The sequence below is a fragment of the Vitis riparia genome, chromosome 1, assembly GCF_004353265.1.
Source record: "Vitis riparia cultivar Riparia Gloire de Montpellier isolate 1030 chromosome 1, EGFV_Vit.rip_1.0, whole genome shotgun sequence".
Taxonomy (NCBI): domain Eukaryota; kingdom Viridiplantae; phylum Streptophyta; class Magnoliopsida; order Vitales; family Vitaceae; genus Vitis; species Vitis riparia.
This window is the reverse complement of record NC_048431.1, coordinates 18,981,699-19,000,959: the sequence shown is the minus strand read 5'-3', so window position 1 is coordinate 19,000,959 and position 19,261 is coordinate 18,981,699. Positions and strand designations below refer to the sequence as shown.

Genomic DNA, 19,261 nt, shown 5'->3' with positions numbered 1-19,261 from the left:
AAAAGATTGAGCGACGATGAAGGTCGTGGAGTAGTAAAGGAAATCATGGGAATAATTAAAATAAATGAAGGTAAAAAGGTAAAATGAAAATATAAATTTAAGAATAAATTAATTATTTTTATTTATTATTTAAAATGTTTTTTACTGTAGACAAGTCAAACCAGTCATCTTACTTCAGAGATCCTTCCTCCTGTCCTTCGAGAAAGCTAACGGAAATTGCCAAACAACTACTATGTTGTATTGTTTGTAACTTAAATCCTGAAGTATCATTTGGCCCAAGCCTTGTTCTTAATTCCTGATTTCTAGCTATAAATAACTATACCTCTTTACACACCAGAGAATCAGAGAACATAAACGTGTTGTATAGAGTTTTAATCTTTTTTTGAGCTGCCTCCTTGAAGGTTGAAGACGACAATGGAAATGAAGATTGATATCCTTTCAACACAGCCCATCAAGCCATCTTCTCCAACTCCAAATCACCTCAGAAGCTTCAAAATCTCGCTGTTGGATCAACTTGCTCCTCCCTTTTATGTCCCTGTTATCCTACTCTTCTCTGCTGATGATTTCGACTGTGAAGCTGTTGATCACGTCACCATATGTGATCTGCTGAAGAGGTCTCTCTCCCGAACCTTAAGCCGCTTCTATCCTTTAGCTGGGAAGCTCAAAGGAAATGACAGTGTGGATTGCAGTGATGATGGCGCTGTGTTCATGGAGGCTCGAGCAAACGTTGAGCTCTCAGAAATTCTGAGAGACCCGGAGATAGATTTGTTGCAGAAGCTTCTCCCATGTGAACCGTACAGTGTGGGATCAGAATCATCAGATAGAGCAATCACAGCCATTCAAGCAACAATTTTCGAGTGTGGCGGAATAGGAATTGGAGTATGCATGTCACACAAGGTGGCCGATGGGGCAACGCTGGCCACTTTCCTCACCGCTTGGTCTGCAACAGCAATGGGTACAGATGATGGCATCACTCCCTTTTTGGACTCAGCGTCCCTCTTCCCACCAAGAGATATCAATACGGTACTGTCCAGTGGTGTGATCAGCCACGGTAAAACTCTAACAAGGAGATTCTTATTTGATGCCGCAAGCTTAGCCCGCCTGCAGTCCAAAGCATCCAATTCTACCCGTGTAGAAGCTGTTACATCTCTGATATGGAAGTCAGCCATGGATGTGGCCAGAGAAAAATCAGGGAAGGACACCATATCATCCATTGTCACACATGTAGTGAATCTACGGGGGAAGACAGAGCCACCACTGTCGGATCGCTCTTTAGGAAACCTATGGCAGCAAGCAGTTGCAACAGTAACGGAGCAGGAAGGCAAGGTAGAGCTGGATGACTTGGTGGGAAGGCTGAGAAGAGCAATAAAAAAGGTAGATAAGGAGTATGTGAAGGAGCTTCAAGGCGAAGAAGGGCTATCAAAGGCTTGTGGAGCCATGAAAGAAGCCCAGAAAATGATCATGTCCAAGGGAGAGATGGAGCTGTACAGGTTTAGCAGTTGGAGCAGATTTCCATTTTATGAAACTGATTTTGGGTTTGGGAGGCCTATCTGGGTGTGCACTATTACTGCGCCTATCAAGAATGTGATCATTTTGATGGACACAAAATCTGGGGGTGGAATAGAGGCTTGGGTGACGATGGCTGAAGAAGACATGACCAAATTCCAACGCCACTATGAGCTTCTGGAGTTCGTTTCATCAACACAAAGTGCTTAAACTGTTCACAATTAATTATGCCTCTCTGACCATCGATCCGTGTTCATTTGTGTTTGTGTAATTAGGGGAGGTTTCTGTCACTGATGCTTCATATTCAACTGTTCCAAGTCTTTGGTGGGTGTCATAGTCTTGACTAAGGTCATTATGGAGAGAAGAGTCTCCTCTGAGTGATTTCACATTACCTAAGCATGTTTAAACATATCCTCCAACATGTATATTTGAGAATATTTTCAAAAATTATTCTCAAAATATAGTTGTTTACAACAAAAGTTTGTTTGGGTATTTCAATAGTCTCAACTTGTTTTTTTAATATTTTTTAAAATAAAATTTATCTGTGATTCTTTATTTATAATTATTTTTCATATTTATCTCTTTATTCTTTAAATTAAAAATCTTTGAAAACAACTCAAATATGTCCTTAATTGTATATTTATCTCTTTATTTATAATTATTTTATTTTTTACTAGTTTATTTCTATTAAATGTTAAAAAGTTATAATAAAAAATAAAAAAATAAAAAAACCAATATAGTATTTTTAGTATTTAAAAAAAAGTTAAATATTTTGATTTTTTTTTATCCAATTATAAATTTTAAAAAAAAAATGAGTAATAAGTTAACAAAAAATTAAAAAACAAATTATCTAAAATTTTAAAGTAAATTATATTCAATAAAAAGTAAAAAAAAAAAAAACAAACAAACAAACCACACATAAATCTTACATTATGACGCACCATAAGTTAATAACTACCCTACTAATTGAATTATGATCATCACAGATACATGGAAGGATAACAATTTATTCTTTGCTAATTAATGACAAACTCTAAAATACATATTTTTAATCAATCTAAGAATAACGCATATACAAATTAAGGAAAATAATTTATGTTTTTTATGTTTTTAAGAACAAAAAACCGTTCTAAGAAGCAGAAAATGGGTTATACCTCAGAAGGAGAATGCCATCACCCATGAAGGCATGTCTAGTCCCATTTATATAGAAAATTAAACAAAAATAATTTAATTTATTTTTGCATTGTACACTTCCTGAATATATTTAACATAAAAATATAAGATTATTGTCCATAAAAATCAAATATAAAAATTCATGTAAATAATGTTATTTTAATGTAATTAAATTTTTTGAGAAAATAAAATAAACCGACATCCTCCATCGTCCATAGATTTTATAGAATGGTTGTGTCCTAAGTTCTTGATTAGGGACGTGTTAGGGTGGGATCCTAACACGAGTTTGGAATGGGGACAAGAATGTATTTAGATAATTATAAACGGGGTTGAGAAGAGGGTGACCCACTCGTGTGAACATTAGGAGTTTGAAGCCAAAACCAGAAACCAGGAAATGAGATAAGAGAATCAGATCAAATGACCATCAACACAAGCAAAAATCACAAATAGCTTTGTGCATAGCTAAGCTCTTTTATTCTAACATAATGATATCCTGTATAGATATATAGAAAGAGAATGATTGACTTCAAAAAATTTCCATCAGGCTTTTTCTTATTGGTAGAAACTCTCCTACATCATATGATATCGGTTTTCTGTTAATATAGTAGGTGAGGAATTAAATAACCATGAACACTCCACCTCATGAACCATGTCATCAGTTTTATGAAATCCCATCTCAAATGTCAAAAAGAAAAAGGAAAAATAATGGAGGCACAACAAATATCTGAAGCTCACTCCCAAACCTGAAGATGTGGAGGGAAATGCTTTCAGGGGACAAGCACAGCTTCATTACTTGCAACTCTCTTTGCAGCCATTTCTTCTAGAAGTTTCCATGCGGCTTCCCGTTTGGCTTTAATTTCATCTTCCTTTGATTCGTCTTCCTGGAACTTGAGCAAGCATTCCTTGTACAGCTCAGGATCAAGATCAAAGAAAATCTTGCGGACATTTAAAGTCAAGCCATGGACAGCCTGATTCCAATGGTTTCTAGCATTTTTCTCCAAGGCAGGGAAGATGATGGGCAATATAATACCGCGATTTTGTTTGATTAAGTTCTCAATGTGACCATTATTCCATAGGAACAAAGCTCTCTCTGCCACCTGAAAAAACAAGCATCAGTTTCAAGGAGTGTGATTCAGAAATTAAAGACAACATTGCATGGTGGCCATTTTCAGAACAAGTAGCTTCGAGGAAATACCCACTTGACTCACATCTTGTTTTGGTCCAATTTGTTTCCATGCAAGAAATTTCTGGCAGAAGAGTTAGCATCAATTTTGGTACCTCATCAATAAACTGATCAAGAGTTCCATGTGCTAGGTGAGAAGCTCAGACTTGTAACCATTTTCTTGTGTTTTTTGAGTAGTGCCACGAAAACTAACAGTTTAAGCTGCCATTTCCGAGGTGATTTGTAGCATTTTCATTAGTTCATCTTTTTGTTCAGAAAATTCTGTGAAATTAGTTGAAAGTTGATTCCACTATCCCTTTGTCCAGTACATAGAGCACACTTGCATCACCGTCGCACTTGTCATTTCTAGCCAGTTTAATCATATTTCCCACCAGAGATGATTTCCATAGAAAACAAATAGAACCTTAAGGAACTTGGATTCCAGATAGGAAGCCTTGAAGGAATGAGGGCTGGGATGTTGGGTGGGAAGGCCATAGGTTCATGCAAACACGTCACCTTGTTCAAGAATAGTTCAAACAGGAACAAAGAAATCATTAGTTTGTTAGGGGAGTGAAACTTTCTATTCCTAAGGACACTGGAGCCTTTGGGTGTCCTGGAAGAAGAGAGCATTTTCTAGATGACCATTGAGCCCTTACAGTGAATAGCAAAGCTGAACTAGAAGAGATCTCACTTAGGGAGGAGATGTACAGGAGGCAAAAGTCTAGAGTGAACCAGACCAAGGACACCGCAATCCCAAGCCCTTCCACAGGGTAATGGCAGAAGAACTTGGTTAAGGTTATTTATGTTAAGATGAGACTGTGTTAGGTGTCCAAGACCACATTGAGGAAGAGTTTTACTCTTTTAAATAATTTTATAAAAGCTAACCTGGAAGAGATCTTATCCAGGGAGGAGATGTGCTGGAGGCAAAAGCTTACAGAGAATGCACCAGGGAAGCAGGGCACCACACCTCCAAGTTCTTTCATAAGGTGGAAGATGGCAAGAGAAAAAAGAAATTGATAGTCTATTCAGACAACAGATAGATCTAACAAGGATAGTAATAAGGATTGCATTGTAGAAGAGTTTTCAAGTTCTTTTCAGAAAGTTGTATTAGAGAAAGGAGAGAGGGTAGTAGTTGGTGGTTGGAGAATTTAGATTAGCCCCCTATTCCTGAGGAAATGAAATGGTAGTTTCGACACACACACACAAAACTAATTAAATATTCATCCATAAAAGTACCAGTTATATTTTTACTGTCTTTGTCCCTAAGAAACTCACCTCATTCATTACTATCAAAGACTTTAGACCCATTAGCCTAGTAGCCAGCCTCAACAATTACCAAGGTCCTCTCCAAAGCATTCCTGGAAAGTGCTTCATGAGACCCATTCACCCATATCAAGGAGTTTTCATAAAGTGTAGGCAGATTCTCGGTTGTGCTCAATGCATTGGTGGATGAGAAAGTCCATTCAGGAGAAGAGGGACATTTAGAATTGATTGTAAAAGCAAATAACCATGTTGATTGGGGATTTCGGATTTCAAGTCTAGATGGAGGTCACACATCAAGTGTGTTTTGTCTTTTTCTTTTTTACTTTTACTTTCTTTTTTTTCTTATTTTATAGGCAAAACAAGAAAAAATATTATAAGCACCTGAGATAGGGTGCACTGAAGTACACACAATATAAACAAATAGCACCAACTGGCAACCAAAAAGAGAGAGAAAACAAAAAACATCTCTCCTCAATTGAAATTCAACCAATCCCCAAAGCCTATCATGGTCATAAAATGATCATCTATATACATATTCTAGCCCAATCCTAAAAGATGCATATAAAGGAAGATTTCATTGCTTGATCCAATTTTTTGCATCTTCAAATCTCCTATTTTTTTCCTTTTATAGCGTCCAAAACAAGCATAAAGGAGCGACCCTCCAAGCTTTCTTCCACTTCTTTCCCACAAAGGAACCATACAAACTGAGAAAAAGTTCCATCACAAATGTGCACATCACCCAAACCAACTCCAAACAGTGAAAAAACCCAACTGCCACAAGATTCTTGCTTTGGAACAATGAAGAAGCATGTGATCAACCGACTATCCTTCCCCTTTAAACATGAAACATCTCTTCATAATACTTCACCCCCACCTTCTAAGCTAAATCAAGTATTAAAATCCTTCCTCATATAGCTTCCCCAGCAAAGAAACCCACCTTTGTCAGCACCCATGGGTTCTAAACTATGCTTGCAGCAAAAGGCTCACTTCTTCCCCAAGCCAAGGAAGTAGAAAGATTTGACAGAGAACTTGTCACTCTTGATTTCCTTCCACCCTAATCTATCCTCCCCATTCCTTCTTATTAAGCTCAATTGCAGTCTCCCAAAATAGGTTCCCACTCCTTCCAATTCCTAATCATGGAGCTATCTATGAAAGGGGGGACTCCACTGGCCCCGCTCCCAAACCTGCTCCCACATCTTTGCTATCCAAGAGTCTTTAGCAACAATTATGGAAAATAAGACCATGAAGAACTTTTCCAAAGTACATTCTCCACACCATCTATCTTTCTAGAATTTTGCCCTTTTGCCATTACCTAAATAAAGCGAGATCTACTTTGAAAGACCTCCCAGCCGATACAACCCCACCCATAGCCATCCCTTGCCACCCTCAACCACCATCCTCCTTTCATCTACCACAAGCTTTCCTGCTATGACCTGATTCTAAAGGAACTCCTCAATAGCAAACCTTTACTCCATTTGCTAGGGAGACCTTGATTAAGAGTGCGGAAATTTCTTATGCCAAGACCTCAATTCATCTTATCCAATGGGACAATAGACTACTTAACTAAATGGGGTTTTTTCTCAAATGTCACCCCCTTCCCTCCCCTCTCCCTGTAGTCTACTCTAGTCTTAAGCTCACTCTTTTGGGAATGGGGACTAAAGACATGAAATAAATTGGAATGCTTGACAACATGCACTTAATCAAGGTGAGTCTTCCTCCCTTTGAGATGTATTGCCTCTTACATAAGGCAAGCTTTCTCTGAAATCTCTCGTCCACAGATTCCTCACCCCCATTGATTTGTGAGGAGCTCCCAAAGGAAGACACAAGTATGTAGTGGATAGATCCCTTATCTCATGGCCCACCACTGAAACTAGTCCCTCCACATTTGCAACTTTCCCTAACAGAATTAGTTTACTTTTCTTCATATTGATTCCTAAGTCGGATATTGCCTCAAACCACATGAAACCCCAACTTAGATTCTCCGAATGCTCTTGATTAGTCCCAACAAACAACAGATGGCAAACTTCCATTCTCTCACCACCTCTTCCTCCTACTTTGAAACCTGAGATGGAGCAAACCCCCCTCCTCTCTTCTAGCCCTCCTCAAAATCCAATAGAGTGCCTCCATTACCAAAATGAGAAAGTAGGAGGAAAGAGCATCTCCTTGCCACAATCTCCTCGACCTCTAAAAAAACTGCTTGGGGGGCTATATTGACTAGAATTAAGAATTTCACCATAGATATGCACCATTTAATCTATCTCATTGACTTATGACCAAAGTCCATTTTATCTAATACCAATAACAAGAAGTCTTAATTTTCATGACCATACATCCAATTTACACGATCATATCAAGTGTTGTCTATACTCAATTAGCTTCATTGAACTTGTGAATGGAAAGCTAATGTTTTGTGGAGGCAGCTCAAGGTCATAGAGGGGTGAGGAGGGGACAGACTTCTGCTTTCATAGTTACTAATACAATGGATTTTTGGTGTAGAATGTTGGTGAGATCCTTTTTTTTTTTTTTTTTAATCAGAAACAGACAAATGCGTCAATAGAAAAACAAAAGAAGGATGAGAGGTCCTCATGAAAAACAAACCTGATCAAAAGTAACTAAGTAAACCTCCACAAAACAAAGAAGGCTATACAAAAAGAACAAAAAGGCCTATACAAGTAAACCAACAGCAGCCCCTATAACACAACCCTAACGTGTACAAATCGAGAGCCAACTAAGCCGAATTACACTCAAAGGTAGGGTTTCAAAATGTCTATACAATAAGCTCAAAAAGAAACAAAAAAATGAAGTGAATCCCACAATGAATCCAATGTCCTCCAAGTGTTCTCGAATATCCTAGCATTCCTCTCTTTCCACACAATCCACAACAAAGAAAGACAAGCTATCCTCCAAAGAGCCCTTCCTCTAAATGAATCCCAAAACACTTAAAGGAAATCACCATCATATCACAAATAGTGTCTGGCAAAACTCACTCCATCCCAGCCTATGAAAAAATCCTTTGCCACAATCCTAAAACAATCGGACAATGCAAGAAAAGATCATCAATCGCCTCACTACTACTCCTGCATAGGATACACCAATCAAGGGTAAAGGCTTTGAAAGGTCTTCTCAACTATAGCAAGTCGTTAGTATTTACCTTCTTAAGTGCCTCTAACCATGCAAAGGTCTTGACCTTAGATGGAACTTTTGAATTCCATAGAAATTAGCTGGGTAGAAGGGGACTGAATCTGGAGAACATGATAAAACTGAAAAAAACAACTTAACTGAAAAAACTCATGATGAGGACAATACCCAATATCTCGTATCTGAAATATAAGGAGATAGATGGAAATTGAACAATAAGGACATTAATCTTTCAAGATCCTCAAGGCTTTTGATGAAGATGGGAGTTTCATCAAGGCTTTTGAAATGGGTGGATAACGAAAAAGACGTCCCTTTAATTTCGGCATGATATGATATTTTTCTCAAGGACGAATGTGGATGAAGTATCCGAAATCAAACTTAATCTCTTAAAGTTTGATTTTGTGACAAGCCTTAAAGTCAATATTGACAAGAGCACCCTCCATGCTTTTACCCATTTTCTTACCCTCCATGGTACTGGTGTGAATCAAACTAACCTCCTACAAGTTGTATTTCAAGCTTTATTTAATGTCTCAAAATTGTTTGTTTCTCAATGGAAAATGACTCAAAAATTTGCATTTGGGAAAACCTTTGGTGAGCAAATCAGCCTCTTTGTGTTGTCCACCCAAAATTTCATAGCATTTTTAAGGATTAAGGATATTCCTATTTCTCATGTCTCAAATCATTATCACTCCTCTTCTTGGAACTTTGATTTTCATCGAAATCTATCAAATCAAGATGTTTTATGCATAAAGGTGAGGAGGCATCTAGTGAGGACATCATCCTCCTCCACTGCTCTAAGGCAAGATTATTATTATTTTTTTTTTATTGCAAACGACACATAGATTTATTGATAGATTGCTTATCAAAAAAAAAAAAAATAGATTTATTGATAGATAAAAAGAAGTACAAAAAGAAGGATGAGGAATCCTCCCGCCAAAGAAAACTAAACTACAGTAAATTACACTGAAAAACAAGCGAACACTCTAAAAGGACCAAGGCAAGATTATTATGGCAACAGGTCTTCTTGTTGTTTGGAGTTCTATGGGTGTTGCAAGCCTTAGTTAAAGAAACATTATTAAGTTCAAAAGGTCGTTTTGTCAGAAAGAAGAGGAAGAAAGCATGGGAAAGTTGCTCCTTTATGCTTGTTTTGGACTATTTGGAAAAAGATAAATAGAAGGACATTTGAAAATGTTGAGTTATCAAATCAAAAGCTTAAATCCTCTTATATGTGTAACTATTTAGAGTGAACCAAAGGAAACTTAGAGGTTGGGTTCATGTCCATGTTTGATTTTGTCAATTGGTTAGATTGTAAGTTAAGGGGAAGGAGTATTTTTGGTTTTCTCTTTTCTTGTTCTTTGCTTTGTAGTGCACTTGTATACATCATGTATACTTTGTGTGGCCTGTTTTTGCCGCTTATTAAATTGCCTATCAAGAAAATCTATCAAATCAAGAAATTGATTATTTTTGTTATTACTCTCTTTGCAAGCCTTCCTTTTCTGATGTGAGGGTTTAGATTTCGGTTCCTTTATGTCCATTTTCCATTAAAAAATTTTATTGTGCCTTTCCGATCAGTGATTCTCCAGTTGAATTTCCTGAAATTAGATTCCTTGGGTGCCTAGGGTTCCTACAAAATAAAAGCCTTTGCATGGTTAATGGCCTATAAAATGATTAGTAGCAATGATCTTTTAACAGATAAGCAGACCCTTAAGAGTTCCCAATCCTAAGCTTTGTGTTCCCTACTTAGAGATTGATGAGGTAGTGGATCATCTCCTTCTACTGTGTCCTATCATGGATCTTAAGTAATAATAGACTATTTTGAAGGAGAATTTATCTTGAGATTCACCTACAGATGTTCTAGATAGGATGCTCAGGATTCTAGCCTATAATTTTTCCTTTCCTCATCTTCAAGAATTGCTCAGCCCTCCTGTTTCCTTAATTTTTTTATTATTTTCCATTTTTTTCCTATTAAAGCACAGGTTGAAATGGAGTACTACGTACATTAAGAGACTGATAAGAAAACAAGCTTGTGAACACCAACACAATGCATCTAGCATTAAGGCCATAATTCCCAGGGACAAAAACAATAGATTTTAATATTTTCAGTAAAGATACATCTATCAAAAAATACATATATTTTCAGTAAAGATATGATGGAAGTTTTCATAAGCAATCATTTAACTGCTGAAGATAGGGAATGCATCTACAACATACCATACAGATCTAAACCTGCATCAAAGGCAAACTTTTAAATTTCAAGAATCTGTTTCAAATTTTAGGGGCATTGCAAAATTATTTACATTTCAAATTTATTGTGGCACTAAATAAAATTCATATATCAGGACAAACTTTCAACAAAAATTCAAGATTTTAAGTCTTTAAGTTCAAGCAATAAAGAAACCCAACATCACCAAATGCTAAAACAAGAGTTCTGGGGGCCCAGTTACAAGCCTCTTGAAATCTGTTTATAGAGCATAACCACCAAAAATAAGCAAGGATCGTGTTTTGAACTTCAAAATACCCAAGTTCAGATGAAATGTAAGAATAAAAATGATGTTGTGAACCCCTTATAACATCACCCAGGCACAGTAAATTGTAGTAGCATCAGTTACAATCAAAGGATTGTTTTAGATGGACCTTAATATCCAAACCTCGTGTTCTTTTATGATTCATTAAATCTCACAACCTCCTAATAGGAAGGGTTGTGGAAGAAATAAGCTGTCATGAACAGCTCAGAATATGGCTGACTCATCAAGAAGCTTCTGAGGCTAATTCATCAGTTAAAGGAGCTGAGCTTGAGCCTAACTGCTTAACAAGCCAAGCTTCAGCAAGATAGGTAGACTTGAAAAGGCTCGTGAAACAAATGGGCAGGCTTTACGCAGTTGTTAACATAATTCCTAAAGAAATTAAACTAAATGAAACAGTTCAAAACAATGTTGGCAACAAATATTGAGGCAATGGGATGACATAAGCAAGCGGAGTACACTGTTAACTTTTTATCACACATCGACAAAAACATGGGCCTGAATTGTCCCGAAAAAATTAATGATGTAGTAGGCTAATGATCCAACACCTTTAGCTAATGAGCAAGTTCAAGACAACTTGCACAAACAAACATTGAAGAGGGCTAGTTGGGATAAGATATGGTCAAGCTTGAGCCAAGCTAAATCAAAGTTCAGAAGACCGGAATTTGAACAATCTAATACTCTGCTCAGTAGGAGCTGATTTGCACCATAATTTTGGTAACCCAACAATCTAAATGAACTTTAAGAAAAGCTTAGAGTTATGATATTTCCAACAAAGTTCATAAAGATAAAGCATAAGCATTTTTGTACCTCTTAGGTGAGGCATAAGCTTTTTGAGACCCTAATTTCATAATTCATAAATATTTAAAATAATTTTTATAGCATATTTTCATGCAAAATATATTTTTCAAACCCTTTGAATCAAACTGAAAAATAATAATAATAATAATAATAATAATTGAATTCAATAGATTTTTTGCTATTTGAAAAACCTTAAATAATTAGATTGCATAAAATTTTCCTCTATGTAATTAAATAAGTAAATAAATAACAATTTAAATAGAAACAAACAAAATATAATAAATAAACAATTAAAAAAGGTGAGTTTGGCGTAGAAGAGCATTAGTAGAGTTTAAAATTTAAATGAACAAAAAAAAGTGGAGACCAGAAATGTGGCCTGTTTCAACAGGTAGAGAAGAGGCGTGGAGAGTTGAGAAAAGTGGACTATTGAAAACTGAAATAGATAAATGAAAAAAAAACTAAAACTTAGTGTGGATGGCAAAAAAGGGAGTAGAGAGTTCAGACAATGGAGTGGTCTCTCAAATTAAGAAATAAAATAGAATAAAATGAAGCGGCGTGAGAAAGAAAGGGAGAAGAGGAGAAAATGAAGAGATGGCAATGGAGAAGAGGAGAAACCAGAAGAGGAGTTGTTGATGAGAGTGTGGGATGTCGATGTTTTCTTTTTCTTTTTCTTTATCCTTTTCTTCTTTTTTTTTTCCTTATACATACATACATACATATATATGTATTAATAAAAAGAGCTATGCACTAAGGCATACAAGTTTTATACAAAGGATAACAAAAGGCACATCCAGGAAGAGGGGAAAATACAAAAACTTGCTCCCTTCCTCAACCAGATCCCACCCGATCTACCAAATTGATTAAAGGCATTGATCCTCTTGCTATGTACATCCTAATGCATGTTGACAAACTTTTAACAAAAGAGTTTTTCAATACCTAGTAAATGGATAGGGTACCACTTACTAAAACAAGAAATATTGTTGTAAAAATACACCATTTGATCCATCTAATCCATTTCTTACCAAAACCCATCTTATCAAGAATAGCTAGCAAGTAGCCCCAGTTGACATGATCATAAGCCTTCTCAATATCAAGCTTGCAAATAACTCTACTAGAATTGCTCCTCAGCATAAAATCTATAGCCTCATCAACAATTAGAGCCACATCAATGATTTGTCTTCCCTCTATAAAGGCATTCTGGAACTTGGAAACTACCCTTCCTATCACCTTCTTCAACCTATTGGCTAGAACCTTAGCTAAAACTTATGTAACCTACCCACTAGACTAATTGGTCTCAAATCTTTTAAATCCTTGACATCACCTTTCTTAGGAAATAGCACAAAAAAAGTGGCATTCAGATTTTTTACAAACCTTTCCTAAACATAGAACTCCATGAAGAAGCCTAAAACTTCCTCTTTCACAAAATCCTAACAAAATTGTCAAAAGGCCAAAGAGAACTCATCAGAGCCAACACCTTTTTTCCCATCCAATTTTGACAAATCGTAGAACACCTTCTCAAAGAAAGGCACCTTTAACCCATCAGTCTCCTAACTATCTAAGGCTTTGAATGACATCCATTGATGCCAAGTTTCCAATCCGTTGAATCAAACAAAAAATTGTGATAGGCTTTAGCTAACCCTTCCTTTATCTTATTCTCCCCATTCAGCCAAACTCCATTAACTTTGATCTTGCCCATAAATTTTATTCTCCTATGCACATGAGCCATCTTATGGAAAAATTTAGTATTTTTGTCTCCCTTCTTCAACCAAATCTCCCTCAATTTTTGTCTCCAAGAAACTTCTTCCAAAGATGTTCATTTACAATACTCTTCTCTTGCTGCAAATGAGAAGTTGTAGATGTCGAGAGAGAGCACCACATAGAAAGACTTGAATTAGGTTTTCTCTACTCAAACCCAATCCTCTTATAATTTTAGGTTTTTTCTTCTTTATGGTCAAATGCATCTTTAAGACATGTGCCTACCCACCAGAGCATGAAATGCGTCCAATAGCATACCTCACATACACCCTAATTCTGAAAGTAAACGCCTTTAGGGTGTCTAGCTCTTTTGGTTGTGCCTCAACACATTTTGGGAAGGACTCATAATAAAGCATGCCCCAGCCCACATCTTAATAACACCTCTGAAAACGCCGATTTCCAATTTGAAGAAAAATCAAGAAAGTGTTTGCTAGGTTGCTAGAAGTATTTCTTGGAAATAGACCTTAAAGCAGAAACCAAAACTGTTGTCCAAATATATCGAAGAGCCATGTGGATTTCTAGGGAACCAACCATGCTCCCACAAGACAAAACCACGCATGCCCTAAGCTTCTGGCTGTTAGCTTTCAGTAAGGATTTTTTTAATATCACACACTTCTATAAGATCGCCAACAAAAAATATGATCTCAAAACAGTTTTAAACCAGGTATTAGGCTTTAAAAATGGACTGATTGATATTCCTAAGCTACTTCTCCATTTCTAAATGAACAATAGTGTATAATAAAGCACCAGCATTATTGAAGATGAAGCACCTCAGAACATTATATCAAGTTCATCATGTTATCCCATAAAATCTCAACTCAAGGCTGGGTCCAATTATTGTTACTTTGTTGACACATCTTGGTTTTAACAATTCAAGTACCAATTTCATTCAATTATCTTCCTTATAAAACAAACCAAAATTTCCAATAACCATAGGAACTATCTCTAACCATTGTTACCATTCTATCGCTTCCAATATAATTAAGTATTCTGACCTATCAACATGAAAACAGGTTCCAAAGTAAGCCTTTCTCATGGACAATAATTCCATTGATTCAAGCATGACAAGGAGCTCTTTATGTGTACCCTAACCCATTCCAAAAAATTGTATATAAATGATTGTCTAATTGCTTGATCCTCATTTTGGTGTTTTCAAAAGCTCTCCTATTTTTCTCCTTCCATATGATCAAAATAAACACAAAGGAGTTGTTCTCCACACTTTTTTCCTCTTTTTCCCAATAAATGATCCATGCTAGCTTAGAAGAACATCACCCACTGAACACCAAACAGAGCATAAATTAACTACCAAAGCATGACTGCACTGGAATAATGAAGGAGGATAAGGTCTGTTTCTTCCTCTCCTTTCCACAAACAACACCTACTCGGCAACCTCCAACCCCTCCTTTTGAGTTGATCCAAGGTCAAAATTCTTTCCCACAAACTTCCCCAGCAAAAAAGTCAACCTTCACTGGAACCCATGTGTTCCATACAATGCTAGATGGAAATGCCTCTATTCTACAATTTGTTAAAGAGAAATAAAGAGATCTAACTGTGAATTTGTCACTCTTTGATACCTGCCAAATCATAATATCTTCTACATCCCTTCCAATCGTCTACAATTGCAATCTCCTTACTCCCAATTGTTGTTTTGTCTTGTGAATAAGGTATTCCAACAACCTCCCTCCACATTCTGGTCCCACAAATCAGCTACTCAGGCATCTTTAACAGAGGTAGAAAACAACTCAGAAAAACCTCTACCTCTCATTTCTTCCATGTTTTCTCTATGATAACAAGCTAACCTAAACTGTATATCAGTCCACAAACCATGTGAACATGGAAATTATGAGTAATACACATGGTGCACAACACAAACATGAGGGAAAAACCGCTTAGGATATAGAATTGCCTTGAAAAAACAGAAACATGGGGAATAAATCTTGGATATAGGTTTTGAAACATTTGAGATAGGCATGGTAAGATAACTCCCATTTTTTAAAACTATTCATATTCAACATTTGAAACATATGCCAGACCAGAAATGCATTTGCACAGAAATTAGTGGATAGATTGAGACAGAACAGCAAGAAACATTTAAAACATGATACCTGGAAGTGTGAGCTGTTCAAGCAACGAGCAATTTGGTGAAACAAGGGCACCATACAGCGCTGGAATTCTGCTGGCTGGGTTGCTTCTAAAATTTCTTCTAACTCGCTGAGGAACATGACTTCCTTTGAACTGTTTGTGATTGGCCAATATTTTAATAAACCCCTTATAACTGTATCAGCAAGCTTGCAGTCTTTCTCCACAAACTGAGTAATACAATAAGACAGCTGTTGATGGTACATTGGTAAGCACTTTGGTTTGTGCAAGGGAATCAGTGCCCGGACAAGGAACAGTTTGTGTTCTTCTTTCAGTGGCAGAGCAAACCCATTTATTATGCTGCCCAAAATTTCTAAAAGTTCAGCTATGCCATTATGCTTTTCAGTCTCAAAAATAAAACGATAGAATATGTTGTTGATAGCCTTCCTGATGAATGGGCGGTGTACCATAAATTTGCCATAGACACGATGAAGAATTGTTTTTAGGTATTCCCTTTCTCTGGGGTCTTCAGAGTCAAATAGATCCAACAACTTAAGAACAAATGAGTGATCAATGTACCTCTTAGCCAACTTGGCATCACTCTCAGGTGATGCCACAAACCTTAGGAGAAACTCATACACAATTTGCAAGTGAGGCCAAGCAGGATCAATCGACGGCTCCTCCTCTTCCAAATCAAAGCCTTCTGAAGCTTTGGTCTCACATGACTGAGTAGTGAATGCCCTAAATAAATTTGCAGACACCATTTTTACACATTCTAGCATGACCGTTTCTGTGAATTTCCCAGACGCAGAAGTAACATAATCCACAAGCTCTAATAATGTCTGACGCTTGATCTCCTTTTCTTTGATGTTCTTTGTTGGGTCCGTGAAGTCAAACACGACACAACACAAGTTCAGCTTTCCAATGAACAAATTCTGTTTCTCGGAACTGGGGACATCCCTGAAGCCCGGCAATGCTTCGTAAGTGTTAGGAGTCATATAATTCCCATTGACCTTCGAATTACCGCCTTGGGGAATTTTGCTCCCAAGATTATTCCCGGTAATTGGAGTAGAATTAGAGGCTGCAAGAGATGTAACATTCAGATTTGCAAACTGGTTGCTCTCCACATCACTGCCTCTTGATCTATTAGAATTATTCGAGAATGCAGTCGTCCCACCAAGCTCACGATTTTCAACTGCCTTAGACAACTTCCGAGGAAGCTTACTAAATATCTGTTTGATCATGCTTCCAACAATACCCCTTCAAAAAACCAATAAAACCAACGAGAAAAAAATATTTGCGAAGCCCCTCTAAAAAGCTAATCACAATCCACCCAACAAACCTAAACCTCAACTTCTCGGGTATATTAGGAATAAAAAACACCCAGAATCATGTAGCCAATTCAACAAACTCCATAGATATCAACACACCAAGAAGCCAATCCTAGCCCTTTCCAGTATTTTCATTCTTACCAAACAGAGGGGGCCAAATCCCCACTTCCCATCCGGAAAGCACAAGCAAACCCACTTCAGTAATTACGCATCAATGACCAAAACCAAGCACAGATACCTCAACCAAGCACGGATGCCTCAACCAACCAAAACGAAAACCCTCAATTGCCAAAATTCTAAGCATTGCTTCACTTTTCACCAAAATCCAAGTGAAAAGATTCGAACTTTTGACGTAAATTTAAAAACCCCAGATGTGTAAAGCCACTCAAAACAATGAATCAGCAACAAATTTCCAGATTAAACTAAGAAAATCCCCTTTTTCAGTTCTTTAACATGAAAAAGGGGGAAAAGTATAGAGAGTTCCGATAAAGAGAAAAAGGGAAACCCAAATGAGATATAAGAAACACAGAGAGCTGTTAATAGTACTTACAGAAAAATTAATAATGAAAACAATTCAAGTATGCTCTTCTTTTCTTGCTGTTGTTTGTGGACTAAGAAAATTCTTTCTTTATTGTTTTCTCGGGAGTCAGTTATGGTGGTGCTCCAAATATGAGTCAGCCTCTGTTTTTCTACTCGTTGCTGGGCGTTCTCGGAAGTCAAGTCAAAGCAAATCAAAACCCAGGGTTGAAACTTGAAACGCATCAAAACGATGTCGTTTTCCAATGATGTAATTTATATTCAAAGTAGAGTTGTAAAATCGGTACGTGAAATATGGAGATTAGATTAGATACAAAAGTTGGATAAGAAAATATGAAAAATAAATAAATGTATTGTAAATTACAATTTTGTCCTTTTTTGGTATTAAAAGGGGCATCAAAAGATCACAAGAATTTTTTATTTGTAATAAATATTTAGTTTTGCTATTAAATTGAATAAAATAGATATTATTTGAACATACTTTTATTTTCTTGTTTTTTAAAAATAAAAATAAAAATTATTTTATCATAATATAAAATGTCACCCGTCTTAAGATAAGATTGATATACATCAGATTTATGTCGACCAAAATGATAAGGAGAAAGAGAGAGAGCTTTGAAATTGTCGTTAATTCTTTAATGAGAGAGAGAGAGATTTTTCTTCCCTCATGGGTGCTCCCCCTTGACTACACTATTAGCCCCTAGTCCAACCTCCCCTTAAACTAAGAGATCACCAGCCCACATATTTGACTTCCTACATACAACAACCTCACATAATAATAAATAAAAGTAGTTTTTAATATTTTTTTTTTTTTTTTATGAATTTTCCATGCTCACATGTGATACACTTGTGTTGTTAAGAATAATACTCACGGTTAAATTTTTTTTACCCATATTAATTTGGGGTTATTTTCTTTATAAAATATCTTTCATCAATTTTTAATATTCATCTCATAGCAAAGTATTTTTGAAAAACGTTTAATTGAGGTTATATTTAAAATTTTTAAAAATGGATATTCTTTTCGAAAAAAGTGAGATTATTCCATGGTTTATGGGAAAATGTTCCTATAACAAAAATTGTGATAAGAAAACAATTTTTTATTCTCTAAAATAAAAAATATAAAAAATATATTTGACAATAAAAAAAATAGTTTTTTATTTTTTATTTTTAAAAACATAAAATATAATGTTTTCAAATAATATTTTTTTAGTTTTTTTTATTATTTTTGCTTATTTTTTAAGGATTTTTTTAAAAAATAATTATATTAATATGTAGAATGATTAAAAATAAAATATTAAATATAAAAATTATTTTTGAAATATAATTACCAAACCGCCCTTATCGATCCCTCCTCTTCCTTGATTTCTCGTTTGTTAATCTCGTGGCTTAGTGTTCAAGGTGGTTTTATTTGTGGGTTTTTGTGTATACGAGCAATTCGCGTTTGGGAGGGAGCGAAGATGGTGAAAAGGGCCACGTGAAGCACATATTTGATTGTGGGATTATAGATGGCTGTCCTGCACTCCTTCCTCTGTTCCTCCTTTTTCTCTTATCTCTTTAGTTTCTTATTCCTATGGGTTAGTTGAGAATATGCATCCTTCTCATCTTTTCTTCTTTTCACCTTTACACTTTGTGCCTAATAATGGGATAACTTTGTAACTTCTATTTATTTATTTATTTATTTTTAAACTTTATTTAAATGTTAGGAAGTTGGAGAATAGTTTTCATAAATTTGGTTTCATCATAAAAAAAATTCAAATATAATTAAAATTCCTCAAAAATTTATATATTTTTAAATTTTTTAATCTTTATATAATAAAGAGAAATAAATAAAATAAGTTTAAAAAAATATATAAAAATAATTTATTAAATTTAAACTTATTTTTTATTTTTATTCACTTATTATTTTTATCTATTTTTTCTCCATATATTTTATTTCCTTCATATTTTCCCTTAAATTTTCCAAAAATCAAACACAACCTAAATAAATAATAACT

The 19,261-nt window shown here is 35.7% G+C and overlaps 2 protein-coding genes across 2 annotated transcripts; one reads left to right on the top strand and one right to left on the bottom strand.

The window, feature by feature from the left end:
- The first annotated feature begins 414 nt into the window (after positions 1 to 414).
- LOC117920708 (stemmadenine O-acetyltransferase-like) lies at positions 415 to 1,716 on the top strand. The gene has a single exon (XM_034838300.1). The coding sequence runs from the start codon at positions 415 to 417 to the stop codon at positions 1,714 to 1,716; it is 1,302 nt and encodes a 433-aa protein (XP_034694191.1).
- Positions 1,717 to 3,199: 1,483 nt separating this feature from the next.
- On the bottom strand, positions 3,200 to 17,403 carry LOC117913087 (serine/threonine protein phosphatase 2A 57 kDa regulatory subunit B' theta isoform-like). The gene is made up of 2 exons (XM_034828003.1): positions 15,426 to 17,403; positions 3,200 to 3,776 (listed from the first exon to the last, which is right to left on the bottom strand). Exons 1-2 carry the CDS (start codon positions 16,641 to 16,643, stop codon positions 3,447 to 3,449), a joined length of 1,548 nt encoding a protein of 515 aa, XP_034683894.1. The 5' UTR covers positions 16,644 to 17,403; the 3' UTR covers positions 3,200 to 3,446.
- Positions 17,404 to 19,261: the final 1,858 nt, after the last annotated feature.